At 35.8% G+C, this 24,671-nt stretch overlaps 1 protein-coding gene across 1 annotated transcript in view; it reads right to left on the reverse strand.

Annotated features, from left to right (window-relative positions):
* Positions 1-724: 724 nt before the first annotated feature.
* ADGRB3 (adhesion G protein-coupled receptor B3) overlaps positions 725-24,671 on the reverse strand; it is a gene marked incomplete at its 3' end in the record, with an annotated part of 671,719 nt that continues 647,772 nt past the window's right edge. Inside the window, exons 27-30 of the mRNA XM_084227971.1 lie at positions 22,546-23,189; positions 13,693-13,728; positions 5,327-5,431; positions 725-913 (exon numbers count right to left, since the gene is read on the reverse strand). Of these exons, the coding sequence (XP_084084097.1) occupies positions 725-913; positions 5,327-5,431; positions 13,693-13,728; positions 22,546-23,189 (974 nt within the window). The remainder of the gene's footprint in view (positions 914-5,326; positions 5,432-13,692; positions 13,729-22,545; positions 23,190-24,671) is intronic.

The raw sequence follows: 24,671 nt of genomic DNA on the forward strand, positions 1-24,671 counted from the left end.
GCATGCTATTAAAACTGAATACATTTTCAGTATCTGTATTGGGGAAAAAAAAACTTTATGTAAATTTCTGTTCAACAAATCCAAAATAAAATGCACTAAAAACTGATATGTAGACAAAAGTTTATTTACACCATACAACATTTTAAATATTTTATACACAGCTGCAGCAGAGAAAGCTACTCAGAGCTTTCTAGAGAAAACTGCAATAATAAAGATGTGAAATATATTATTCATATAAAAGTGAGATTATTACTTTATTGCATTTAAAGCAATGAAGAATGTAGCTCAACAAACATTCATTTAATGACAAAAACTTTGCTTTTATATTATAAAGTAAAAAGTGTAGTAATGGCCAAACAGACTGTTATAAACTTTAAAAACTGCATAAATATATACATTGTGCTTCATGGTGAAGTTTTTTGAAAACTAAACCATATGAAGCGGTTACAACATGAATCGTTGCTTGAGGTTTATCTATAAAGATTACCTTACAAATCCATTCCACGGGTACTTACAACACAGGATGGTCAGAACTGTACAACCTGGTCCTCTCTCCACTAGCCTGACCAGTGAGAAGTTACCATATGCAAACACCACTGACATTTGGCACATGAAGGTCCTGACGGGAGGGTCACTCTGTCCAGATAGAAATGCCAGGCTTCCCAAGTCTTAAGTGTCAGTGCAATAAATTGTTTTGTCTCTACCTCAGTCCATTTTGATTTTGTTAAACTTCTGTTTGAAAGTCACCCTCTTGCACGTCCAGTGGCAAATTCAGACACTTCTCCCACTCTGCTGGCCTCAGTTCCAAGGCGTCCTTGGCTTCTGTATCTAAGACATTGATTGTGGTGTAATGTTGGTATTCACCGGGATTTTTGAAAGTGTCCCATGGGTTCTTGTTTGGTGCTGGGTTTTCCTGTTGGGAAGAGAGAGAAAGAGAATCATTTGTTAGATGAGTAGGACTGCTGCTTGTTGAAGCTTCCAGGAAGTGTGTGTGTGTAACCTTGATCCCATTTATATGATTCAGAAATGATTTGAAATTGTGGCCAGCTGCAGGAAATAGTTTGGTTTGTTTTCTTTCATTGAACAAGTTGATGAACACCTTCTTTAAATTATCCTATAATTTCCCAGCAATCAAAGGGAATGAATAGCATTATAGAAGGCAAAGTAGATGATTTGTTTGGGCTGTTTTGTGAAATGTCAGTGTGGCTATATATTCAGGTAGAAAGGAGTGTTAAGTCAGTGTTAAGTTTAAATATTGCAAATTTGAATATTTGGGCAAAATTTTTGATGGGATAACCAAAATTTGAGGATTTGTAATGGGACACATTATGTAATAATAAAGTCTCCCCCAAAGGCTGTATTTCATAAAGCAACTTTCAATCACTATCTTTGCTTAATTTTCAAGCAATTTTCCTTTGTAGACTATTAATATGCTGTTATCCTTTTCTTTCACAATTTATCAACATCTCTAGGAAAATGCTGCAGGAGTTCAGGGGAGCGTAGAGAGATGGCTTCCTTTTGTGGGAAGCACATAAAACTTTCTGAGAAAAGTGACAATAGGGCTGGCCTAGTAAGATGGGCTTGGTTATGGGCTAGTAAGACACGTGTGGATGGTGGCTGAATGGGTTCATACTAAGAACAGAGAATACGGTGATGAGACAACTCTGAGAACAGTGACTTATTTTAGTTGGAGTGAAAAAGAATAGCAAAATAAAACAAGCACTAGGTGAATTGTCAGACTGGTAAGGGGCTTTGTTTTTTTCTTATTTTATATAATTCTTACATCATTTTTCATTTTGGTTATATTTCCCATACAATTCCCACCCCTCTTATTCTGACCCTAATCCAGACAGGTAAGGGGCTTTGGATAGCAGGTTACTCAGTTTGAAATTTACTTTGTAGGCAATGGGGGGTGGGGGGGGTGGGTGAACATGCAGAGACACAATAGTGGCCTGACTGCTTCATCATCAAAGGTTCACAGGTATGAATTCTGAATCAAGCTATAGAGTGGATTTACCCATCTGAGACAAGGCCTAAAGGAGCTTTCTATGAATTGTTTCATAGGAAGGTCAGTTAGTTCAATCCTGAAAGGATTCAAGGTATGTAAAATTAGTTCATTTGCTTGGAATATAGGGGCTCAATTGTATTTAGAACAGGTATGAGTTATTATTACCAGTTCATGACCTGAGAGGTTCTATTAGTGCATAACAAGCAATAAGGTTGGCTTTCTTTTCATTTCCTCTGGCGTCCTGTTGCATGCCCAGCTGAAATGTGCCTTTTACCATTGTTCACAAATGTGTGGACATGCTTTCCGTGAGAGGTTCCTGCTGCTTTAGTAGTGAGGGACTACTAAACTCAGCAATCAGAGTGGGAAATAGCCTCTAGGGGAGTGAGGCTGGTAGTCGAGGCATAGAGGCCATAGGCTACTGATCATCCTATATGGTTGAGTGTGAAAAGAGGAGAGGTTACAGACACTGATGGAAAACTAAATTTCTATGGTCCAAATGAAGGACAAACCATAGAACAATTCAAGGATAATTGGGTCAACAGTGAGAGCTACAGTGGCCAGTCAGCTTCAGTGGAAACCTAAGTGCTGTGACATTAAAATTCAGTTTAAGTTCCTGAATATATGCAGGTTTTTTTTTTGTTTTGAACTCAAATACAGAATGGAAGAAATGTAAACTGAAGAGTTTTGATAAAGGCCTAATAAGTTATAAATTGAATATAAATAAACATGTGTGAGGCTTATAGAAATGTTAATTTGGTCTTAAGCTGCCTAAATAGAACTTTGAAAGATGAGACTGCAGAGCCGCCCAGAATATGGCAGCTGCCTGGGCACTCCCATAGTTAATGGGCCTCAGACAGGCTGGCACTTGATCATCCTTCTTTCCTCCCTTCACCCACTCTTTTTTTCTTTTCCTTCTTCCAACCAATATTGGTGACAGTGAAAGAGAATATGTATATTATAAAAGAGTAGCGATTTGAGAAGGTACTAGGAAGGAAAGAGATCTCAAAGGTGAATAGTTTGTGAGACACACTCATAGTAAAATAATTTCTTTTGTAATGTGATTTTAAAGGTTGTTCTGCCTGGAAGCAGGGGAATGGACTAAATGATCTTCTGGTTTCTCTTTGATTCCCCAAATTCCACATAATTACCATCATTTGCAATGCTAGGCAGGTGTTGTGAGTTAGTGGCCAGGAAAAAAAGAGTTGAGAGATTTTTTTTTTTATAAAAAATGTCTTTCTCCAGCCAATTATGAAATTTTTCATTAGCAATGTGCCACTACAAATTATGTGACTGAATTAAGGATAATGAACTCACTCACATGTTCATTATTAATCAAAACTGAATAGGAAATTTTTTTCTGTTCTGTTCTCAGATATTTAGGAGAATAGTCAAGCAGCAATGACAACTCTATCCTCCCCATTCGAAACCTCTCAAACAGTAAATATTTATAAATCTCTTCTAGAAAAGGCAGGCTGCTGAAGAGATGTGGCATTTAGTAGACTTTCATTTGTCAAAAAACAGATACAGATATCAGCGCCATTAATGATTTAATACCCAGAATGTACAAGAGGAAATTACAATCGTATTACAGCGGTCAACCAGCTGTATCTTTTGCATGGAATTTTCAGATTTGTAAATATTATCCTCTCCTTTTAAAAAAAGGAAGATTTCTTTTCATTTTATTTCAATTTTAGCTTTCAATATTCCAAAATGAGTAGCTAATGTGTTAGGTATGCTCTCGAGGGTGCAATTCTCATTTGCTTGCTAACTGAAAATTTGCAGCTTAATATTAGGAAGAATAATAAGAACTACACATAGTCTTCTACATGCCTGGCATTGTGTTGGTGTTAAAAAATAATGCATGATTCCTGATTAAAGGAAAAAAACCAGATTGATAAATACATGAACTATTTAGAGATCAAAATTAAAGCATAGAATAACCTTCATAATCTGTAACATGATAGACATGCAATAATCAACAGCATTTATTTACCGATGACTTACCATGGCCAGCATTACTAGTACAGAAAGGAGCAAAAGGAAAACAAAGATACATAAATTCTTGCTTTTAAGCTAATGTCATTAATCAGGAAGCCAGAACTAAGATTCTTAGCACAGATGGGACATCACTAGCTAGAAGGTGATCAAACAGCATGTAAATTAGAGGAAGAGAAATATAAACTTGAGCCTTGAACAACACAGATTTGAAATGTACCGGTCCTGTATTCACAGATTCAAGCAACTTTAGACAGTGGTTGTTGAATCTAAGCAAGCAGAACTGATTACTATGGAGACTGGAAGGTACTTACTTGGGCATCCACAGATTTTGGTGTGTGTGTGTGTCCTGAAACCACTCCCTGAACAAATAACAAGGGATTAATTTGGGATAATCAAAAGGTATATGTGGATGTTTCACTATGATGCAGCAAGTCAGTACCCTAACCCTTGATATTGTTGAAGGGCCAACAATTGTATATGTACGTGTGTATGTGTGTGTATACATCTGGAGCTGAGGGGCAAAGAAAGACTTCCCTATTTGGAGTAAAGACAAGTGGTGTCAGATAGGCAGTCCCAGAACTCATATTTGAGTCTCACCTTATTGAACTCTTAAGTGTCCTCATGGCTTTTAAAAGTTTTCTAAACATCTAAGGAAATACATGTAATACTGTTTTTTTATAGTCAATTTTAAAGAGAAAATTAAGGCTGAGAAACCTCACTTGGGTGACTTGCTCACGATCAGATAGCATTGGTTGAGTTTTTGACTAGTACTTCTATTTCTGTACTCCCAGTCCAGTGTCCTCACAGATAATTATGTGACCTTTTCTGGATGGTGGTGCCAGCCACACAGTAATGGCAAACTAGCTTGTCATTCGATGATGTCCTTGTTAGGGTTGTAGTAGTGTGAGTAAATGAGACGGGAATGGCCACAATCAACAATAAAATCTGGAGACAAAAATTTACCATTCTGGTTTCAGGTAACACACACACACACACGAACTAAATTTCTACTGATGATAAAGGGACCAGATGAAGCCAACACATTTTAGATGTATAACTAATTCCAATTATAGCTTATACACGAGAGTATCTGAAATATGAACAAAAATGCTTAAAGACTGTGTCATTCCTGTTTGCTTCTTTGTAGTTATTCCAAAGTACCTTTTGGCAGGGGAGGGAAGGTATTGTTTTTTCCTATGTATGCTATACTTGTGTTCCCAAGACATTTAGGGACTCCTGGAGGGCAAGAATAATAAACTGATGTCACACATCAACTAGCATGGAATCAGGCACAAGTGAATCATGAAGCGGCATACTCACCATACTGCTTGTATTTGGTATATCCCGAAATCTGTCCAAAGTTTGAAATTTCTGATTTAGTTCCTGAAATAGTTCCATATGCCTCTTCCTTGTATGCATGACCTTCTGCAAAAGAATAGGATGGCACTCATTTCTAATTTCATTTATGCAGGAAAAAGATGTAATAATCTGTTAGTAAAAAGAATTACTAATAAAGGAAATCAAGTTTGGCAGGAACCTGGAAGTTCCAAAGGATGCTGTAAATGCAAAATGAGTTGCACCAAATGCTTGTCTCATAGTCAGCACTTCTTGAACATGAAGAAATGGCTTTTTACTTCCACTTACAAGATTACCAAAAAGCAGTTTTCCTCTGTGGGTGCATTAAAAATGTAGCAGTCATTTCTGTGTAAGACTTTCATCATTCAAAAGTTAAAGCTGTTTTACAAAAATTGTTAGAATATAAAAAAATGTTAAAAAATTTGGACTTGTAAAGCACTGAGTCCTTCAGTGATTGTCATGGGAAATATTACTTTTTTATGTTTTATTGTTATAAACACTAAAATCCTAGCTGGCTATACTAAAGGGGGAGCAAAATCCCAGGCTCTGCCATTTAAGGCTGACTCAAAGCACTAAAGTGTCTGAAATATATGTGGGATCTAAAATCTTCCACTCTTCATGTGAATAATGATTGCGGTTTGCAGAAGGAAAATTTGACCCATAGGTTTCAGATGTTTGCTTACAAGATGGTCTAGAATCTTAATAATTAGAGTTCAGTGTATAAATCGTGTGGTCGATGAGCTTCAAAAATCAGACACAAATATATTAATGTGTCATCCTTTCTCCCAGCTTATTTAGTCATAAATAAAAATGACCTTGGGATCTTTACTATTAAGGAAGAGTTCGATAATCAATCTGTTGTTTTACTTTTTTTCCCCAAGTGTTTAGGAGAAAAATCATTCCTCAATTTCAGTTTTTAAAAGTTAAAGAATCAAACTATTTAGATGTTTAGGATTTTGCCTTCATGTATGTGGAACATTTTAATAGTATTTTTAGGTATGTACTTCATAATTTACCATTTGCTTACATCAATTGTATAGGTATATTCATGCCTGAGTTACGATCATTTGGTCAACTTTTAATTGCCAAATATTTTCCAAAGTAAGGATTTATTTTGAAAAGGAAATATATATTTTGGAGAAGAGCTATAATGCCTAATTTTCTTCTAAAAAAGTACTTGCATAGAATATTTAATTGAAAATTAAAAAGCAAATGAGAAATGGAAATGCAATCTTTAACATTTTAGAAAGCCTTATTCCTACATTTAATGACACTAAGTGATACTTCTATTTTCATTAACCTACTTTTATATGAGAGAAATCTGCCATTTTCAGTCTTGCCATAATCAAATTATTTTTATCTTTGTTCCTCTTTGTTCTAGGAATTGGCTGTTAAGGAATCAGGTGGTTGAGGATGAGAACATGGCACTATAGCTCATGATGGGGACATGACACATAGCAGGCAATTATAGAGCGATTAACTCCCCATCAGTTTTGGGGAGAGTAGAGAGCAGATTTGCAGAATTTACTGAGAAACACTAGGCAAACATAATTTGACTAGCGATGGCTGATGGAGATTTATGAGAGGGAGGATTTGCATAAGCAACTCACTGGAGGGATTTTGAAGATCACATAGCTGGCAAATATAATGCAGTATATTCTTTCTTTGGTAAAATATTGCCATGCAGTACCAGGTTCTTAGACACTGATTAAAATAGGGATTTGAGTTACATGGAATAACTTTCTAAGATTACTATAGTTGCCAGAATACAGATTCTGGCTCCATCTTACAAATAGTGTATTTCATAATAATGACTCTTACTATATAGAATTATTTTCTGTTAGAGTACAGTAGGAGCAATATCACACTACTGACATTTTTCTATGTTTCATTCTGTCAGCTAATACATACTTAGGAGCACCATACATTGTACTAAATAATAGTGATAGTGTGCAAACTCTGGTAGAATCTGATAAGGAAAACAAACAGTAGTGTTATGATAGGAAGTGATAGGGGAATCTTAAATATTTTTAAGTTGAAAACAAATCATTCATTCCTACATTTTGTTTTTTCTTTACATACTTCAGAAAATTTCTAGTACATTTTCACTCTTATGCTCAAATTCCCATTGGTCAATGGGATTGCATTTCCCAAAGACAAAGAACTCATTCTCTAATAATTGACACCATTGGTGAAGCTCTAGTTATGTTTTTTTGGGGGGATAGGGCAAATGTGATAATTTTTCTCTGTGCAGTTTCCATTTATTTTTCAACTCATGAGAGGACTTTGATTTTTTTTTTTTTTTTTTTTTTTTGGTGGCCTATACCTCCATACGTTGTTGATGTCACTGAGGCCCCTATTATACCCTCCCTGAGAGGTTTATCCCATATCCTGTCATCAGAATTTTATAATCATATTCTGACTGAATTGCCAACACCTCCTTCTGACTTTACTGGATTTTATTTTGAGCAGTTGGATTGCTAGGTCATACTCAGAAATATACATATGGTAGATACCTATGTTTCATAATCAAAAAGCATTTTGCAATATTCTACAGTTTCATGAAAGCAATCCCAAATAATAAAGCTCAAGGAACCTGAAATAAATTTGGAAACACATGAAAAATTTGGGGCCTTTCCTACCCGCACATCTTCATGCCAGATAATCACTCTAATTGAAATTACCATCTTGGCATAGCCAGAAATCACCATAGCAATGATGGCCTGTTAGTTCTGATAAAGTACTACTTTAGAGCTGTCAGCACTGCAAATATCGTGAAGGGCTCAGTATGATTTTGCATTTATGACTCCTCCTTATTCATAGGCTCAAGTGCATTTTTTATCTTTTATAGTAGGGAAGGCTCCATTGACAAAAAAAGTCAGTACTACAGTGTATATTGGAGAGTTTATAATCTAGAAATGCAATCGGATAAAACTTAGCTGTGGTTTTACTTTTCATAAGTAATATGTAGTAAGTAACAGTATGGATTTTCTCTGGTTTACTTATCTGAATGCTTTAGTCCTCATGCTACTATGAATCTTATTGATCCATTTTAATGACACTTTTTTGGCTCTTTAGTGACCTTAGAGTTTAAATCTTTGTTTTTCTGTGTGTGTGTATGTCTTAAACACTGTTGCCTAAAGAAATTGACTTCTGTGAAAAAATTTAGAACAAAATTTTGAACAAAATATATTCTGATCGGCAATAGCTAGAAAATACAGCTTTAGTTATAATGTCCATCAAATATTATAGGCATCTTTTGCAATAAATAGAAATACTTCTTGCTTTCTTCCACTCAGGTAATTATCACTCCACATGTTTTGAAGCTGTAGAAGAACACCCAACTGCACAAAATGAGTTTTTCTGAATAGCTAACTTTATAGGACACCTAGCCTTCATTTTATAGTTTTGTAATTCAAAGGCAGCTATATTTGAAGCCCTTTCATGTCACTTCAGATATTTGAATAAAATTAGGATGTAAACGACTTTATATTGTGAATACTTGCTATATCCCACATGCTATCCTAGGGGAAATACTTGGGATGTGTCAAATCCAAGAGCTCTGGGTCTGGACATACTCAGATTCATCACTTTGAAGTTGTGTGGTCTGAGGCACAAAATCCAATACTCTGAGCCCGGGTTTCAGCAGTGGAGTTAACTTTTCAGGCTTGTTTTGAAGATTTAAAAACAGATACAAATCACTTATCGGTGGAGCACACAGATTAAGAGCCACTTAAGAAATGGTAGTCATTATTATCTTTCTTAATCCTCACAATAACCCCAGGAAGTAGGAGCCATTATCCATTATCTCACTTTACTGATTAGGAGGCTGAAGCTCAAGAAGCTAAATAAAGCTCCCAAACTCACACAGGTGGTAAGAGAGCGGGGATTCATTCTGAATCCACAGTCAGCTCTCTCTGCACGCTGCTATATTAGATGTTCCCCATAGTTTCAGCAACATCCTCCTTTAGAAAATTCAGATTTGTGATGGTGCCCTGTTGTGATGGAAAAGGAGAAGAAACAATCTAGGTGGGTTAGGTGTTTTCTGTGGTGAGCCTGCGAACTGTGGGTATTGATCACTTTGCAACTAACCCGTAAAACTGCAATCATCTTTTGAAGGATTGTCTCCACTCTTGTCTCTGAACACCTCATGGGCAGTGGCTTATTCATCTTTCTTTCCCTGACACCTCCCCATGTTTTGAAGATAGCCATAAGACAGTGTTTGACCTTTAGAAGGTGCTCCTTAAATGTGTATGGTATAAACTGTATGAAGGAGACAGCATATGTATATAGGCCAGGAAAGGTGCCTGCTTAAATGGAAGGTCATTATAAATCCTTTCTTCACTCCTATGCAAGAGTCCTCTCCACACACTGCCTGTCCCTTTTGATCCTATTATGCTCCCTTATTTTTCATATAAGTGGGTTTGTATGAAAACGTGCATGTAGATTGGATCCAAAATGTTTTAAATTTTTCTCTGCTAACTCCAGAAGTGTTCATCAGAGTTGGGATTTAAATCTAAATTACTTTTAGAAATGGAGAGAATTATTACAGAAAGAAAAATCTCCCAATTATGAACATTAGTGTAAAGAGTCTACAAATAATGTGCTGATAGGAATTAGAAACCACTTTCCCTGAATTACGTTTTCCATTTTAAGGACTTGACACAGCTATGCTGCCATTGTCTGTTGTTGTTAGTATAAACTTACAGTTATTTTTCTTCGCTGCTTTGTGAATACTCTGTGCAGAGTGGGCTGTTGCATACTAGTGTGAAGTGAATGTCAAAACTCATGTTAAGGCGGCAACTGCAGGGGTTAAGGTTGGTTCTTAAAGCCTTATTATGAAAGGGGAATGAAGTCTGTACCTTTCCTGGGCCAGAGTCCCAAGATAGCCATAAGACAGAACCAGCTCACATGACAGTGTCTATGTTCCAAGTCTGTTTCTATTTGAAGAAATATATACCCAGGGCTTAAAAGAAACTGGACAAAAAAATCTTAAACTGAGAGCTATCTATATTTTGTCATCACTCAAGATATGAGCCTGACTGCAAACAAATAATTTTGCAATAGTTTAGTAATACAGAAAGGTGGGTATAGACTAGGGCTGCATTATTCAAATGTACTCAAAGGGTGCTAATTGCCTAACAGAGGGCACTTACCCTAGGGGTGACAGACAAAGCAGGTAAGAACTTCTTATGCCCAAGAAATGTCATTGAAATCATGTGCCTTTTAGAAATTGATATAATTTTTAGTTTCTCCTTTACAGGTTTTCTATGCTCAATACTAGGAAAATTTAAACTACCTGCCTAATATTTCTAATTTAATGTCATGATTTTTAAAGTGTTAACACATAGCCATCCTAACTAGGTATCTTCATTTCTCTGGGTTTGGTTGGAACGATTAGAAACCCAGCCTGGACTTGTAGGGTCTTTTTTTCCTGCTCCTCTCCTCTTTAACCACATGTTCAGTAAGGGCCAAATTCCATAGACCTCAACTCTGCAGTATCCCTTTATTCCTTGTCCTATTGCCTCCAGAAATGGAAACATTACTTCTTCCCTGAACCAGTCACTTCCTAATTTGCATTTCAACTACTGCCTTCAACTTTCTACACTCTTTTCTTCCTACTACTACTATAGTTCATCATTCTTTCTGAAGCTCACATCACAGGAAACGATTCTGCTCTAATAAACAAAAAAATACAGCAGAAGAGGTTTAGCAGCTTTTAGTAACAAATTTAGATAAACATGCATCTGCTGGTGTGTAAGTCCTTCACCATGTTTCCGAATTATCTGCTTTGTCTTGTTTTCTCCCATGTTTTAGTGGATTTCAACTTCTTCAGCATGCCACACTTCAGTCAACCTCTGCACTTTTTCCTTGCTTGGAATTTCTACCTGCCATTTACCTCCTTGAGTTATATATGACATAAATAATTTTAAATTCCCATGTGACTACCTTTGAGGTAATACCTCTGAGTGATGTGTTTTGTATACTGGTCTCTGCCCTGACACAGACTGTTTGAAAACTTCCTATTAAAACAAACTGGATTGAAAAATTCTATTTTTCGAGAAACACACATCACATGTGTGTTAAAAAACAGTTCTCTACATGCACCTGGGAATGCAAATCCAATAAGGAGTTTGGTGGCAGAACTAGGACTATCACTATAGTGTTAGCTGTATACTTGTCAGAAAGTAAGAATCAGTATTTGTCGTGTATACTTTGTCTAGTAATTTAAATTGGTGTTTTAGGACTAGTCAACCCTTTGCTCAATTTATTCCAGGAATGCAATGCTGTATTGCATTTGGTTACATAAAAGGGCTTTTTGCCAGCTATAACACTAGCCACAGAGATTAATGGATCTGAGTTTTGTCATCATGTATGGACACTGTGAAGTGTGTGAGGACTGAAGGGAAGATGGTTTTAGGATCTAGGAGGCAATGTTTGTTAGTGATAAATTGCCTAAACTGACCATCGTTAGTGGCTGGGGGTGGAGGGTACTATCAAACATTTGTTATGAGCAAATTTAACATATCCAACCTGAAGTAACAGAGGGAGGGGACAATTTTGACTTGTCCTCAAGGACCCACCCACAAAGTACCAATAGATTGGATTAAAATTCATCAGCACTTAACTCTGGCAACAATCTTTCAGAAAAACCTATGAAATAACTGTAGTTGTCCATAGATTGAGGGGAATAGTACTAATTGTGAAGAAAAAGCCTAACTTCAAATTTTTTCCATCAATTTTGATAGCTGTCACAATCATGCAATAATTGCAGTACTTAAAGAGTGAAAGAATATGTCCAGAGTTGCTGTGTTGTAAGTTTCTTTCCATTTATGAGCATGGCTATATGTTAGAACTTTAAGCACAGGAAGAAATATCAGTTTAAATAATCTGCCAGTTGCCATAAAGAATATACAAAAAGATTAGGTATCTTTACAATGCTTGTGATGACCTAACTTTGCTGGATTATACTGTTGGTTTTTTGTTTGTTTGTTTTACTGATATGATTTGTGACTGATGCCTAGGGGGTTGATTTATACTTTGTTTCCTTTGTACTAACATAACTTACTGTTTCCAGGGCTACACATACACACCTGTGTACTCATACACTCATAGTGTGAGCCTCTATTTTTGGCTACCTAAAAAATTAATAGAAAAAATCCTAAAATATCTTCCCTCAAAAGGTACTAAAGAAAGTAAAGAATGCTGAATATTTTCCCTTTGAATCTTGGCAATTTTACCTTAAAATTTGAGGACATAATGGACATGCCAGGTTGTTAGAATTGAGCTACATCAGTACTATAATTTGCCATATGATCACTAAAGCCAGATTTTTATCATGACTTTGTATCTTGTATGACTACTAAAAAAAGATCGATTCTCCTAATGAAGGTCAAACTACGCCTTGTTCACCATTGCAGTAGATAAAACCAATACTCTCACTTTTGATACCTGATATACATGCTGAGGTACAACATCCATCTATATAAGTAAGATGACTGAATTCTGTTACTATGTCCTGGAAGGATTCCAAAATTTTAGGAATATCAGCTAAGAGTATTGAATTCTATGTAAGTATCACAACAGTATAAATATGCTAGAAAAATTGATAATGTGTTCCATCCAATTATGTCAGCAGACTATGAATCATATCCAATTATCAAGATGTATAAGTGCATTTTATGTGATGCTCAAACATCATTAATTTTGTGCTTAGCATACGTTTCTCAAATGGTATGATTTCAGTAATTTCTTAGCATCAATATTACAACATCAATATAAATTCAATGTAAATTGGAAAATGAACATTTTCATCTTGTTTATATCTGCAAAAAGACATTTACTAAACACAAGAACATATTGAGCCAACACTTGATATTGGAAAAAAGGATTCTGGATTGTCCCACAGAGAACCTAAATAACAGGATTACAAAACAAGGCAAGTCCCCGAGAAAGTCTAGTTAACCAGCCAAAGCATCCTCACAGTCTCATTAATTATTTTAATATATCTTAATATGGAAAATCAAGAAAGCAACTTTTCCATCTCTCCTAAAAAGTAAATTGACAATGTTCAGCCCTATCAATTGCCCAGTTAGCATTTATAGAATTAATTCCTTTTTTGTCTGGAAAATTTCAGTTTAACATACATTAATTAGACCACAAACCTTTTCTTCCCTATAACTAATTATTTATATAGTATGGATTTAAATGTTTAACAGCTCATTTAATTAAAGGAATACCCCTACTTGGCTGCACAGAGTAATATGTTTATGTAATTATGTATCAATTTAGAAATCAAACAATTAAAATTTAAAAATATCGAAACTTACCTCAAAGTCTAAGTCTGAATATCGTGATTTTCTTCTCTGTTAGATATTTTTTTAAAAAGAAAAACAAATAGTCATATTTAGTCATTCAGATAAAATGAAAATAATTATATTCAATAATTTTGCTTCTTTGCATTATAAATATGTGAAAACTTTTATGTTTTCAAACTATTTCATCCACATTCCATTTTCACTTTGAACTTCCTTTAAAGTTGAAGAATAGAAAAATTATAGCATATTTCTCATCTTGACCTCTTAACTAAGGACAAATTTTCCCTATGAAAATACACATAAAAATGTCAGTCTTAGAGGACACTTCAGGTCTACTGGAGCAATACTTTATAGGTACAAAGGATTAAAAGCTGTGTAGGAAAAATCATCTAGCCACCTCAAGACTTCCCACCAACCAATTCTCTGTATCAAACCCTCTAAGTCTCATCTGCAATTTTCTCAGTATTGGAAATTCCTCCATGACGGGGAAGTCCTTCTAATTGCTAGTTCTTAAGAACAGATGTATTCTAATTTAGTGAGACAATGAACAAACCGTCCACACCCCAGCAAACATAGATACAGATATAAATATCTCAGTGTTGCTCTATGGCTATGACTCTATTAAACAGTTACTGAGTCTAGTTACAGATAAATATGCATTAATAAGTAATTAGGTAGTAGTTCTGAAAAAACTAGGAAATTATCAGAAATAAAAAATTAGGAAATATGATTAAATGGAAATTAGTGTAATGATGTACTAATGTAGGACCAACATCAGCTCCAAAAGTTATCAATTTCTTGGAACAATTATGATTGAAGGAGATACCTGTTAACTGTGGAAAGAGTCCTTTCAAATTTTAGAGAACAAAGCATGTTTACAATATAGATTTTTTTTTCCACTAGGAGGGAAAAGGAATGAAACACTGGGAACAATGTAAAATTTAGGCAGTTGGAAATCTACGTAATCCTTTGGCTAACCTTCTCTTTTATCTTTTCCCTTTGCTCCTATCTCAATACCTAAAATCTCAAATTCAGTAACCGACCAGGGGGTCATACCCAAGATAGATGGTGGATTCTTCTAACTGCTGAACATTAGCAGATATAGTATGTAGTAGCTTATTGAAAAATAAGACAATTTGTGTAGTTAGAATTAAAATTGTTACTAGAGAAAGAGAAACTTTTAGTGAACACATCTAAAGTATGCTTCATTAGACAGAGGTAGATAGATGAAAAGAAAGCTTATTAGTCCTGAAATAGTTTGATTTTTGTAATACTGCTTAAGACTGAGCATCCAGTCCTGAAGTATGCTGCAGGTGAGTGTAGAGAAGGAATGATTGTATTAAATGGTAGCTCGCCATGTCCATCTCACGTTGCTCCTCTGCCAGCCTTCTACTAGCCCTGGTGACATCCAGGAAGGGGAAAAGCAGGTGGGAAGGAATTTAACACAGCCTTCCTTTGCCATCTCCCCGTGCTGTATGACAATCAGGCTCCAACATACTGCATCAGGCTTTGCTGCAATATGCTAGACTAAATGTCAGAGTTTCCATTCTGCTCTTGAACGCTTTGCCTTCTTGGCACTGTGACTCAGCAGGACATTTTTGTAAGTATACATTAAGCAAAATTCTTTCCTAATACAGCAAAATGCAAGCATGGAAACACTTAGTTTTAAGCAATTATTATAGAACATTAGTCATAGCTTTGTGTTCCATTTGAAAATTAGATGGTGAAATCTTCTAAAAAAAGGTTCAGTGAGCTAGCAGAGTAAGAGGCCCAACTGCTGCTCATGGTGTTGTCAAAGGTCCTATCAGTCTTGTGTTAGTGTCTGGATGCAAAACTGTGTTGCCTCAGAACTGGAAATGGACACATGTTGCTAACTGCTCCCTACTTTAGGAGCAGGAAACTAGAACACCACCAGAGATGGATTCTGCCTCAAAGAACAGGTGTCACCAATGTTGACATAGAGATTTCTCCCTCTATTTAATTCTAACAAAAAAGTATAGCAGATTAGAAGTTTTAAGGGATTAGACAAAGTAGTGAGAAACTGAAGCAAACAGATTTCAATCAAAACAACCTAAAGATGGGGACGGGGGTGGTCAGAGGGAATTAACGAAGTGAAGACATAAAAATTACAGAGTGGGGGAAAAACATGGCACAAGGAAGTGAAAATAGTGTAGTATTACTCATATCCCCACAATACTGACCAAGCATTCCTACATTTTATATAAAGTGCTTTCACATTTGAACATGCTAGGTGTATAGTTAGTCTATGAGACTGTCAGAAAAGCATTACTTAGTATCCCTACTTATGAGTAAGGAAGAACGGGAGTTAGAATAATTTATCTACTTCACCTGGGTGGTAAGTAAATAAGCTGGAAATCACACTAAGGTCCTCTGATTCCAAACCTGCTTTTTCTCTACTCTCATGCTAACTGCTCAGTGGTAATATTTTATAACCAAGAAGCCTGAGATATTTTGCTTACTGTTACTAGAACTCAGCAAGAATAACATGCATATAGCAAGGGTAAGTAGGTTAACATTTACTTGTCAATTATATTTTAAAGGAGTAAAACCATCAGTGCATTATTCATTTCAGAGCTAAATCTGATGGCAATATACAATACTTTGTTTTGAGTAAAACAACTTAAAACAGAATAGTTGGTGCGCACTGATACAATAACATAGCAGATTTCTCCATCTCTATAGTGTGAGGTCCCCATTGCAATATCTAGTTTATCTTAAAGAAGTTTCTGGCATTGAGACATTTGTGGTATAATGGAGGAATCAAAATGTTGAATTCTGTTAGCACTTCCTCATGAAAACACTCATCCCTGTCTCCCCCCTTAGTAAACATGCAGTTGATCAGGAAGTCTTTTAAAACATTAGAAGTTTATGGAAACCATAACTGACTTACATGTTTATTCAACATGTCTCCGGGATCTCAGTGTAAAGATTGTAAATGGTTAGAAAATAATGGTTATATGTTTAAAAAAAATGATACAACCAAGAAAACTGATCAAATCATATGTCTGTTATGTAGCATCAATTTCCCAAATAACTTACTATAAATCATCCTTTTGTCACAATAAGTGATATTTTTTTCCATATTGTTTTTCTCCTCTAATTTCCCAACTTGGACTCTGACCTCAGCATTCCATTAAAACTCCTGTCTAGCTCTCTGATGAGCTCCGTCTGTTCAATTGCGAAGGTCAATTTTCTGTCCTCCTCTTACAATATCTCAGAAGCTTTTGAAAGTTAATAATTTCCTCATTAAAAACACTTATCTCTAGGTTGTTCCTTCCCCCTCCCTCTTATTTGCGGTAGTTCACTCTCATTTATCTTCCTTCTAATGTTGAGTTTTTGAGTTTCCTTTTTTTCCTATTCTCTCCTAGGGGGTCATAATTAATTCTCATAGTTTTAAATATCACCTTTTCAAATTCCAAACACTCCTTCCTCATCAAAGAAAATGTTGGACACAGAGTTGGTCAAGACACCCTTCATTCCTTCCTGACCCTCATCTTGCTCAACAAATCCACCAGTAAGTGCTGTCTGTTCTTCTGAAATACATCTTGATATTCTCTATCTCCACTTTCACTTCTGCAGTCACGGCATTTCCGTCCCTCTTCTGGAATACATCAACCTACTTCTAACTGTCCTCCAGCTTCACCTCCTCTTGTCCTACGTCTGTGTCCTAATCTTTTTTAACTTGAAACATCAAGAGGGAGGGATGGGAAAATGTTCATGACAAACTTTTGCTTAACCTTGCTTGCATTTCATCATTTTACAAAACTGAGTAATCTGGTCTCTTCTACCTGTTCCAACTTCATGTTAAGGAGCTTGCCCTTTGCTACTTAGGTCTTCTAATCCTATCAGAATATTGGAAACTCTTTCCTACCTTAGGACTTGGCAGTTGTAGATTCTTTTGCTTGAAACGTCTTCTCACCCTCCAGCTCCTCTTTTTAACTTACTTTAGAAGGCTTCTCAGACAGATCACCTTATGTACAGAAGTCTCTCTCTCATGTTTCAAGAGTATTTCTGAGCATGACACACCATTTCAGTCTTTTGTTAGAGGCTAATTTTCTGTCTGTAGGATTTATTTACTATGGTGCAGGGTTCAAATTTGTCTTAATTCTGTTTCTCCAGTATTTAGCACAGGGCCTAGCACAATATTATTACAAATGAATGGAGGTGCTGCACTATGGCAGCTAAACAAATCTAAAATAATGTGACTTGGTTTTTCTGTTGTTTTTCTCAGGAATAATTTGGGAGAATTTGCATAAGCAAGTGGACAAAACACCCAAAGGAAACCAGTGTGAATGGCTCAATTGACAATCAAGAGGATCAAGAGAATTTACAGCAAAGCAGGCTTATCCTAATAGAGGGAAGAATTCTTTAGGATGATGTAAGGGTAAGAACATGCACTGTGGTATGAATGTCTTAGAGGAACACTTAGCCAGTACATGCAGAGAGATGTCTCTCCATATCTGTGTCTTGGAGCACGATGAATCATTTCTCAAAGGAAATACTTCATTGTTTATGTCACTGCAAATTAAACCGGACAAGGCACTAGAAGATTCACAGAGAAATAAATTCCACAGACTAGTAAATGGCAGTATGACTGCCATTAAAAGTTTCTATTGCAGAGTGAGCAATGAACCACTCAAGGATAAAGCTTTCATACCAAATTGGTTCAAAATATATGTGGAAATGAAACCTTTGAATAATTAATTTTGAAAAATAACTTCTATTTGAGCTAATTTCATTTGTATGCCTACACAAAAGACAAAATTCCCTAATCTAGGAGAAGACACAAAAAGCCAAGCAGGGCAAGGCTTCCTTTCAACACAGCTCCGTGAGAAAAAAAAAAAAATGTAAAGGAAAAAGATGCTTCTGCACTATGGTCAGTTCTATAATGGGTTCTATTAGTGACAGAGTCTCCCAGTTCTCAAGTGAGGCCATAAAATTTTGTCTAATATCCTGAATATTGATTTAGTACAACATTAAAGCTTCTTCAGACATTCAAGATAGAATGGTAATGAAATAACACAACCTTACCTCTGAAGTGCTCCTTGCAATTTCAAAGGGTTTTCACATACATTATCTAATTTGAACCTCACAGTAGTTATAAGAGAGGCACCCATGATGTGACATTGTAGCTAAAATGTTTTACCTTTAGAAACCATTATGCAGAGAGCTCAATAATTCATGTTCAGAAGAAAACTGGTATGTAGCCTAGAATGGTGTCTCCTACCCATTCATAAATTGAAGGAGACTTATTTGGTTTTGAAAAAGTAATTTTGTAATCTATGATATCATTGTAGATAAGTTATTAAAGATCTTCATTCATTATAAGAAGAAAATTAAGGTTGTATTTGAGCAATGTGTTTCACAAGAATTCAAGTGACAGAGGGCCTGAGAAGCCACAAAAGGGACCATGAAGTAACCCAAAGATTGGCAAGAGAAGACACAACTTTCCCCCTAAGTGGAATGGACAGAGGGAGATGGCAGAGACCTACACACGGAGGCAAAGGCACCTGGAAGGATCTGGAAGCACAGCTAAAGATGCAAGGGGGAAATTTTTCACCTAGTCGGAAGCCAATGGCACAGAAACCTGTTTCAACTCTGAGTGACACAGGGGCCCATGTGCCAAATAAGCTCAGGACATCCACACAAGTTGGGGAGATGGTTGAGTGAGGAAACACTACTTAGAACTATTAGCTACAAGCTATTGAATACCAATATCCAAAACAAATACTGCCCCTTCATATAATATAAATAGCACCACAGTCCAGTAAACAGTATTTCATAGTCCTCAGTGGCTTGAGAACAACTGGCTCCAAAGCACCCAGGGGTTTTTTGCTCCACATATGTACCATGCACTCTATGTTTTGTCATTAATTGAAGGTGAATGCCTAAAATGCTGATAACCATTTCATTCTTTTTACTTAGCCTTAAGCATAGTTATTAGAGGATATTTAGGATTTGTGAAAGTGTAACATATTAATATTGCAATCATTCCATAATTGTGGAAATTGAATCAAATTTTCAGAATTGCTTCACAAGTTCATTCTGGGAATGGATATAAACATTGAAAGTTGGAAGATAACACATTATAAGATAGAAGGGAATATTAGGGAGAAAGTCTGGATAGGCTTGTATGCCAAGAAACTTCATGCATTTATTAAAGTGTTTTATACTCAGTAATTGGGGGTTTGCTGAACAGACTCCCCTGGAGGTTGGAGCCTTTTCTGCTGGCACTGCTACTGGGGTTTAGGGAGCCTCCCTCTTTCTTTGTTGCCTCCTGCTTATTTGAATAAATACTTCCACCCACTCACCCACTCTTTGTCTTTCTTTTTTGCTCCCTCAACTTTTCTTCGCCTGCACTTTTCCTCATGAATACTGTGTTCTGTGCTACAACTGGTAGCTTTTACCTTCTTGTCTTTCTTCCACCCACCACATCCCACCTTGGCAATTTGTGAACACCCGCTCCTGCTGGAAGAATCTTCCTGAATTAATATGAACATCTTTTTCATTACAGCCTTGAAAGGATCACGGGGCACCAGGCCACCCTCTGCTGCCCTGACTTCACAGATGGATGTTCCTGTGACCATAGTCTCCCTTCTTATTCAGAGGGGAAGAAGACTCAGACTGTACCAAGGGTAAGGACTCACACATTCACTTCCTGTCCTCTTCACATTGGCTTGTAGGATTCAAGACTTGTCTACCGGTGATCCCTACTCTCCATGGAGATCTCCACCATCTTTCCTCTTTTACCCTATTGTCAGAGCATCTTCTTTCCCACTGGTTGAACCTGCAGACATAGGCTAACAGAGCTGACAACTTAATGCTTCACAATGTGTCACTCTGCTCATAAAGTCACACCACTGACCTTATATGGGCCACAGAACTATTCCCCAAATTTTAGTTAAATGCCCCTATACTTTATCCCTTCCATATCTTATTTGCCATAAGGCCAAGTGTCTGTCTTGGGTTAAAATGAACTTTAGAGTTACTGTCATGCATATGTTCAGACACATCACTGCCTTGTCTTGTCAGCATAACGTTGATCAGGACACAAAGATTCTGTTCCTAGATTTGCTATGCATTGTTCTACAACCTTGAGAAGATAAATGACTTTACTTTGAGGATTATAACAACTTATCCATTGCACAGAGGTGTTGTGAAGATTAATTAATTCACGTTTTTAAGGTGATTTGAGGATCTGCTAATGAAAGATGCTATATAAATGCTAATTTTCATTATTCATTCCCACAGCTATATATTCTCTTTCAGCTATCTCATAAAAATGGTTACTCTAAGCAATTATTAACTATTAAACTCTTTTAAAGAATGAAAAGGAGAAAGTGAATTTTCATTCTGAATACTGAATTTTCTTCCTTTTCAAGATCTAAGCCTTGTGATCTCGAAGTCATTTAAATGCAGATCTTCTGGCTGACTCACCATTATATATGATGCCTATACTTAATAAGGATATGAAGATTTGGAAAAATTACAAATTGAACAAAGTAGCACTTAGAAATACAGTCTATTGTTCAAGCAACATCTATAACAACAACCCAGCAGGTTTTTAGGCTTTTAGATGTAAAGCAGCTTTATAACAAGCAAAATATTTTAATGTAATTCTATTGTAAGCCCTTTAGCACATTTTAGAGTCATTTTATAACAAGACTCCATTTGGTCATTATGATTGCTTATGATGTTATGCTATTCATACTCACTGAAAATAATTTTAAAAACTTTATGCTAAATCACAAAACATGTTGTTTGTGCTTATGCATTATTTTTATAGTAGAACTGCTAGTTTTGGGGACATGCAAGTTAGAAATATAGAAACAGTAGCTACTCTTTTGTGTAAAGGGATTGTCTAGAGGAAGCTTTAGGCATTATGGAATGACCTTGGCTTCACTGTTCCTCTAGCTTTGCTCCTGACGATTATTCTCCTTAAAAACCCTATTTTGTTTAACATTAAGAATTTATCTATATTTTCATTTTGGTCTAAAATATCCTTTTATCCAATTGAGAAAAATCTCAAAATTATACCATTCATCAAGTTACACTACCCTTGAAGGATCTTTCTTCATTTTGGCCCAGTGGAAGGCATGATTTTGAGGGGAGAAGTGAGGGACAATTGCCTCTGCACATTTTTGGACAACAAAACAATTAGCTTACTTCTGATGGCAAAAGCAGGCAACCAATTCTCTTTTGAAATCTATTAAACAAGAGATATGTGTGTACTGCATTACAGTACACTGTGTTGACATTACTTAAGTAAGATCTAAGGAGTATAGAGTAAAATATTAATGATATTGACAGCTATAGCCTACTTCAACTCATGGGTAGAAAAGAAGCTGAGTGGAGGAGTTTGCTTTTTCACCAAAGTCGGGGGGGTTGGACCTCAGGGACCTGACTGTTAGCTGCTTAATTTACAAGTTAGTCTAAAAATTTTAGCAGTCATCATTGTGTAAACTCTAAAAGTAAAATAACGCTGAACGATAGTGATCTAACATGATGTTAGCATTTATAACTTTCAAATTTTTTATTTTTAGTAACTGACCCTTAAAAAAATCTTGATGTGTGTGTAATCCCATCCAAAAGTTATTTTACCCATCAGAAGGCAAGAAATATCAGAAGGATCTTCTCCTTTTTAAAAAAATGAGTGACTTTAGAAAGGGCATTCTGATGTATTACTGGAAAAAAACATATCCAGAGTCTTAGTTCAACATACTTAAAGTTCTTGAAACTAATGTGACTCTTCTACCCCAACTGAATGTCACATGAATCTATCTCTTCCTCTCTTTCTATATATGTATCTTCAAACATCAAGGAAAGGATTGTTCAATTGCTTACCTCTAAAGAACTCATTGATATCGTTGATCCAGTTTCACTTCTTGATAGTCCTGCATTATCATCCAACTCAGAGGCCATGAAATTTTTCACAGCTGTACGAGGCTCAAAGGGCAAACTCTGCATGTGTTCCTGGGGTGTGAGATGTTGATCTAAGTTCATATTGAACTGGTCCATTACAGGGGGATTCATGTTGAATTCAGGATTCACTTTGTAGTGCAATAGCCTTTCATGTGGCAAGGTATCCATGCCAATATTCATTTTGCTTTCTTCTTTCATTGATGGTTGGGTATTTACAGAGCTTCTGGGCATCACAATATAGTCACTTTCCATCATTCTTTCTTGAGGATGGACTATGTCCATATCGGCCCCTCTCAAATTGTCATCCGTACATAAGTACACAGTTCTCCGTAATTCACTGTTCTCTTTTTTCAAACATTGATTGCCCAGCTCATTCATACTCATGGGCATGTGCAGACCAGTGGGTTGCTGGATAATGACTTTGGAAATGACGTTTCCAGGCAATGTTGAGTAGCTTAATCCTTCAGGGTTTGTACCTTTCTCCTCTTCATCATCATTTAGAGAAATCCTAGAGAGTGTTCCTGTTATCGTTGCTGCTCGGCAAGGACCAATATCCTTATGAAGAACTGTGAATTAGAATTGAAAGTTAATGTGTGTGTATTTTTATAATTGTAATGTCTCCTTAATAAAACATTTTTTTAAATTATAAATCTACTTTTATGTACATGGTCCAGATAATCTACTGATTCTGAGCTACTCGCATAGATCTGAGGTAACCCACAGCTAAAAAATATCTGCAGATGGACTAATAGACTCTGAAAAAAATCTCAGTGTCCTCTCCTTATTTTGCATAACTTTTCTGGGAAAAAAGCAGAATACCAAAAATGTTTTATCCCAAAAATCTATGGCAAAGGTTTTATAAATTGAGATATTCATACTATTTTAACTGTTTCTTAAAGGTTTTTCCCCTAAGGTATTCTAAGTTCTGTACATTAAAATGCTTTCTGGAAAAGGTAATCAATGAAAATTTCATCCTACTGCATCAGAAATCCTTTCAAAAATTATGCATGTTGAAAATTAATGAGCATTTATCTATGAAGTCCATATGGTCAAGGTAGATATGGGGTCAAATTATTTATCATCTTCAGTTCCTCACAGGAGAAGAAAGAACATTTTTTAAAAAGATCAATGCATTTGCTGGAATGCCCTTGAGGAGATATTAAAATTGCCAATGGACTATAAGCAAAAAAAAAAAAAAAAAAAAAAAAAACAGTTTCTGAAACCTTCATTTCATTTTAGGCCTGGAAAATGACTTGGAACAAATTGAGGAAGCAAAATGAAAACATAAACCAAAACAATTAGCATGAGTTCAGATTCCTTTTAACTTTTTTTTTTTTGGGGGGGGGACTCTAAATAAATGAAGTAATGTTCTATGAGAATTTGAAGCATGCTTAGTTGTGAACAACTGTCAGTTTTGCTATAAAAGAATGAAATTCTAAAGAAATATTTTTGGTAATTTTGATATTGAAACCACAGTGAAGAGCACCACATCCAACCTGGCTAGCCCTGTGCACTGAATGCTGCCCAACCTAGAAAGCAGAGCAAGTGGCATTTAAAATTTCACTGGACATAGATAATTGTAAAATGTATGGTTTACTGTCTCCTCAGCTTAAAAATGTTATTCCCTCTGAAAATATATCAGTAATGAATTGCGTTTGCCAGGAACAATTTACATGAAAACATAAAAGGACAGGTATGGTAAATTAATAAATTTCATGATATTCTAAATAAAATGCTTTAAAAATACCTTTCAGTGAAGAATACCTTTAAACCTTAACTATACATTTTTCTAAAATTTATAGCAGTTAAAGGAGAGTTATGGGAACTTACCATATTGCTTTAAGGACATATAATTTAACATTTATCAATATATTGTAAACTGTAACGCAATTCTTGGTGCGGAATACTGTTTCTTAGTCCACATTTGTGCAAGATAAGTTCAGTTTTACACAAATATAGCCAGCACATTTTTATCAAATGGTACACTATCTATACTAAAACTTTGTATATCTTAAATATTTGAGGAAAGAATGCTACTTAATTGTGTT

Source organism: Talpa europaea (genome assembly GCF_964194135.1).
Source record: "Talpa europaea genome assembly, chromosome: 2".
Classification (NCBI taxonomy): domain Eukaryota; kingdom Metazoa; phylum Chordata; class Mammalia; order Eulipotyphla; family Talpidae; genus Talpa; species Talpa europaea.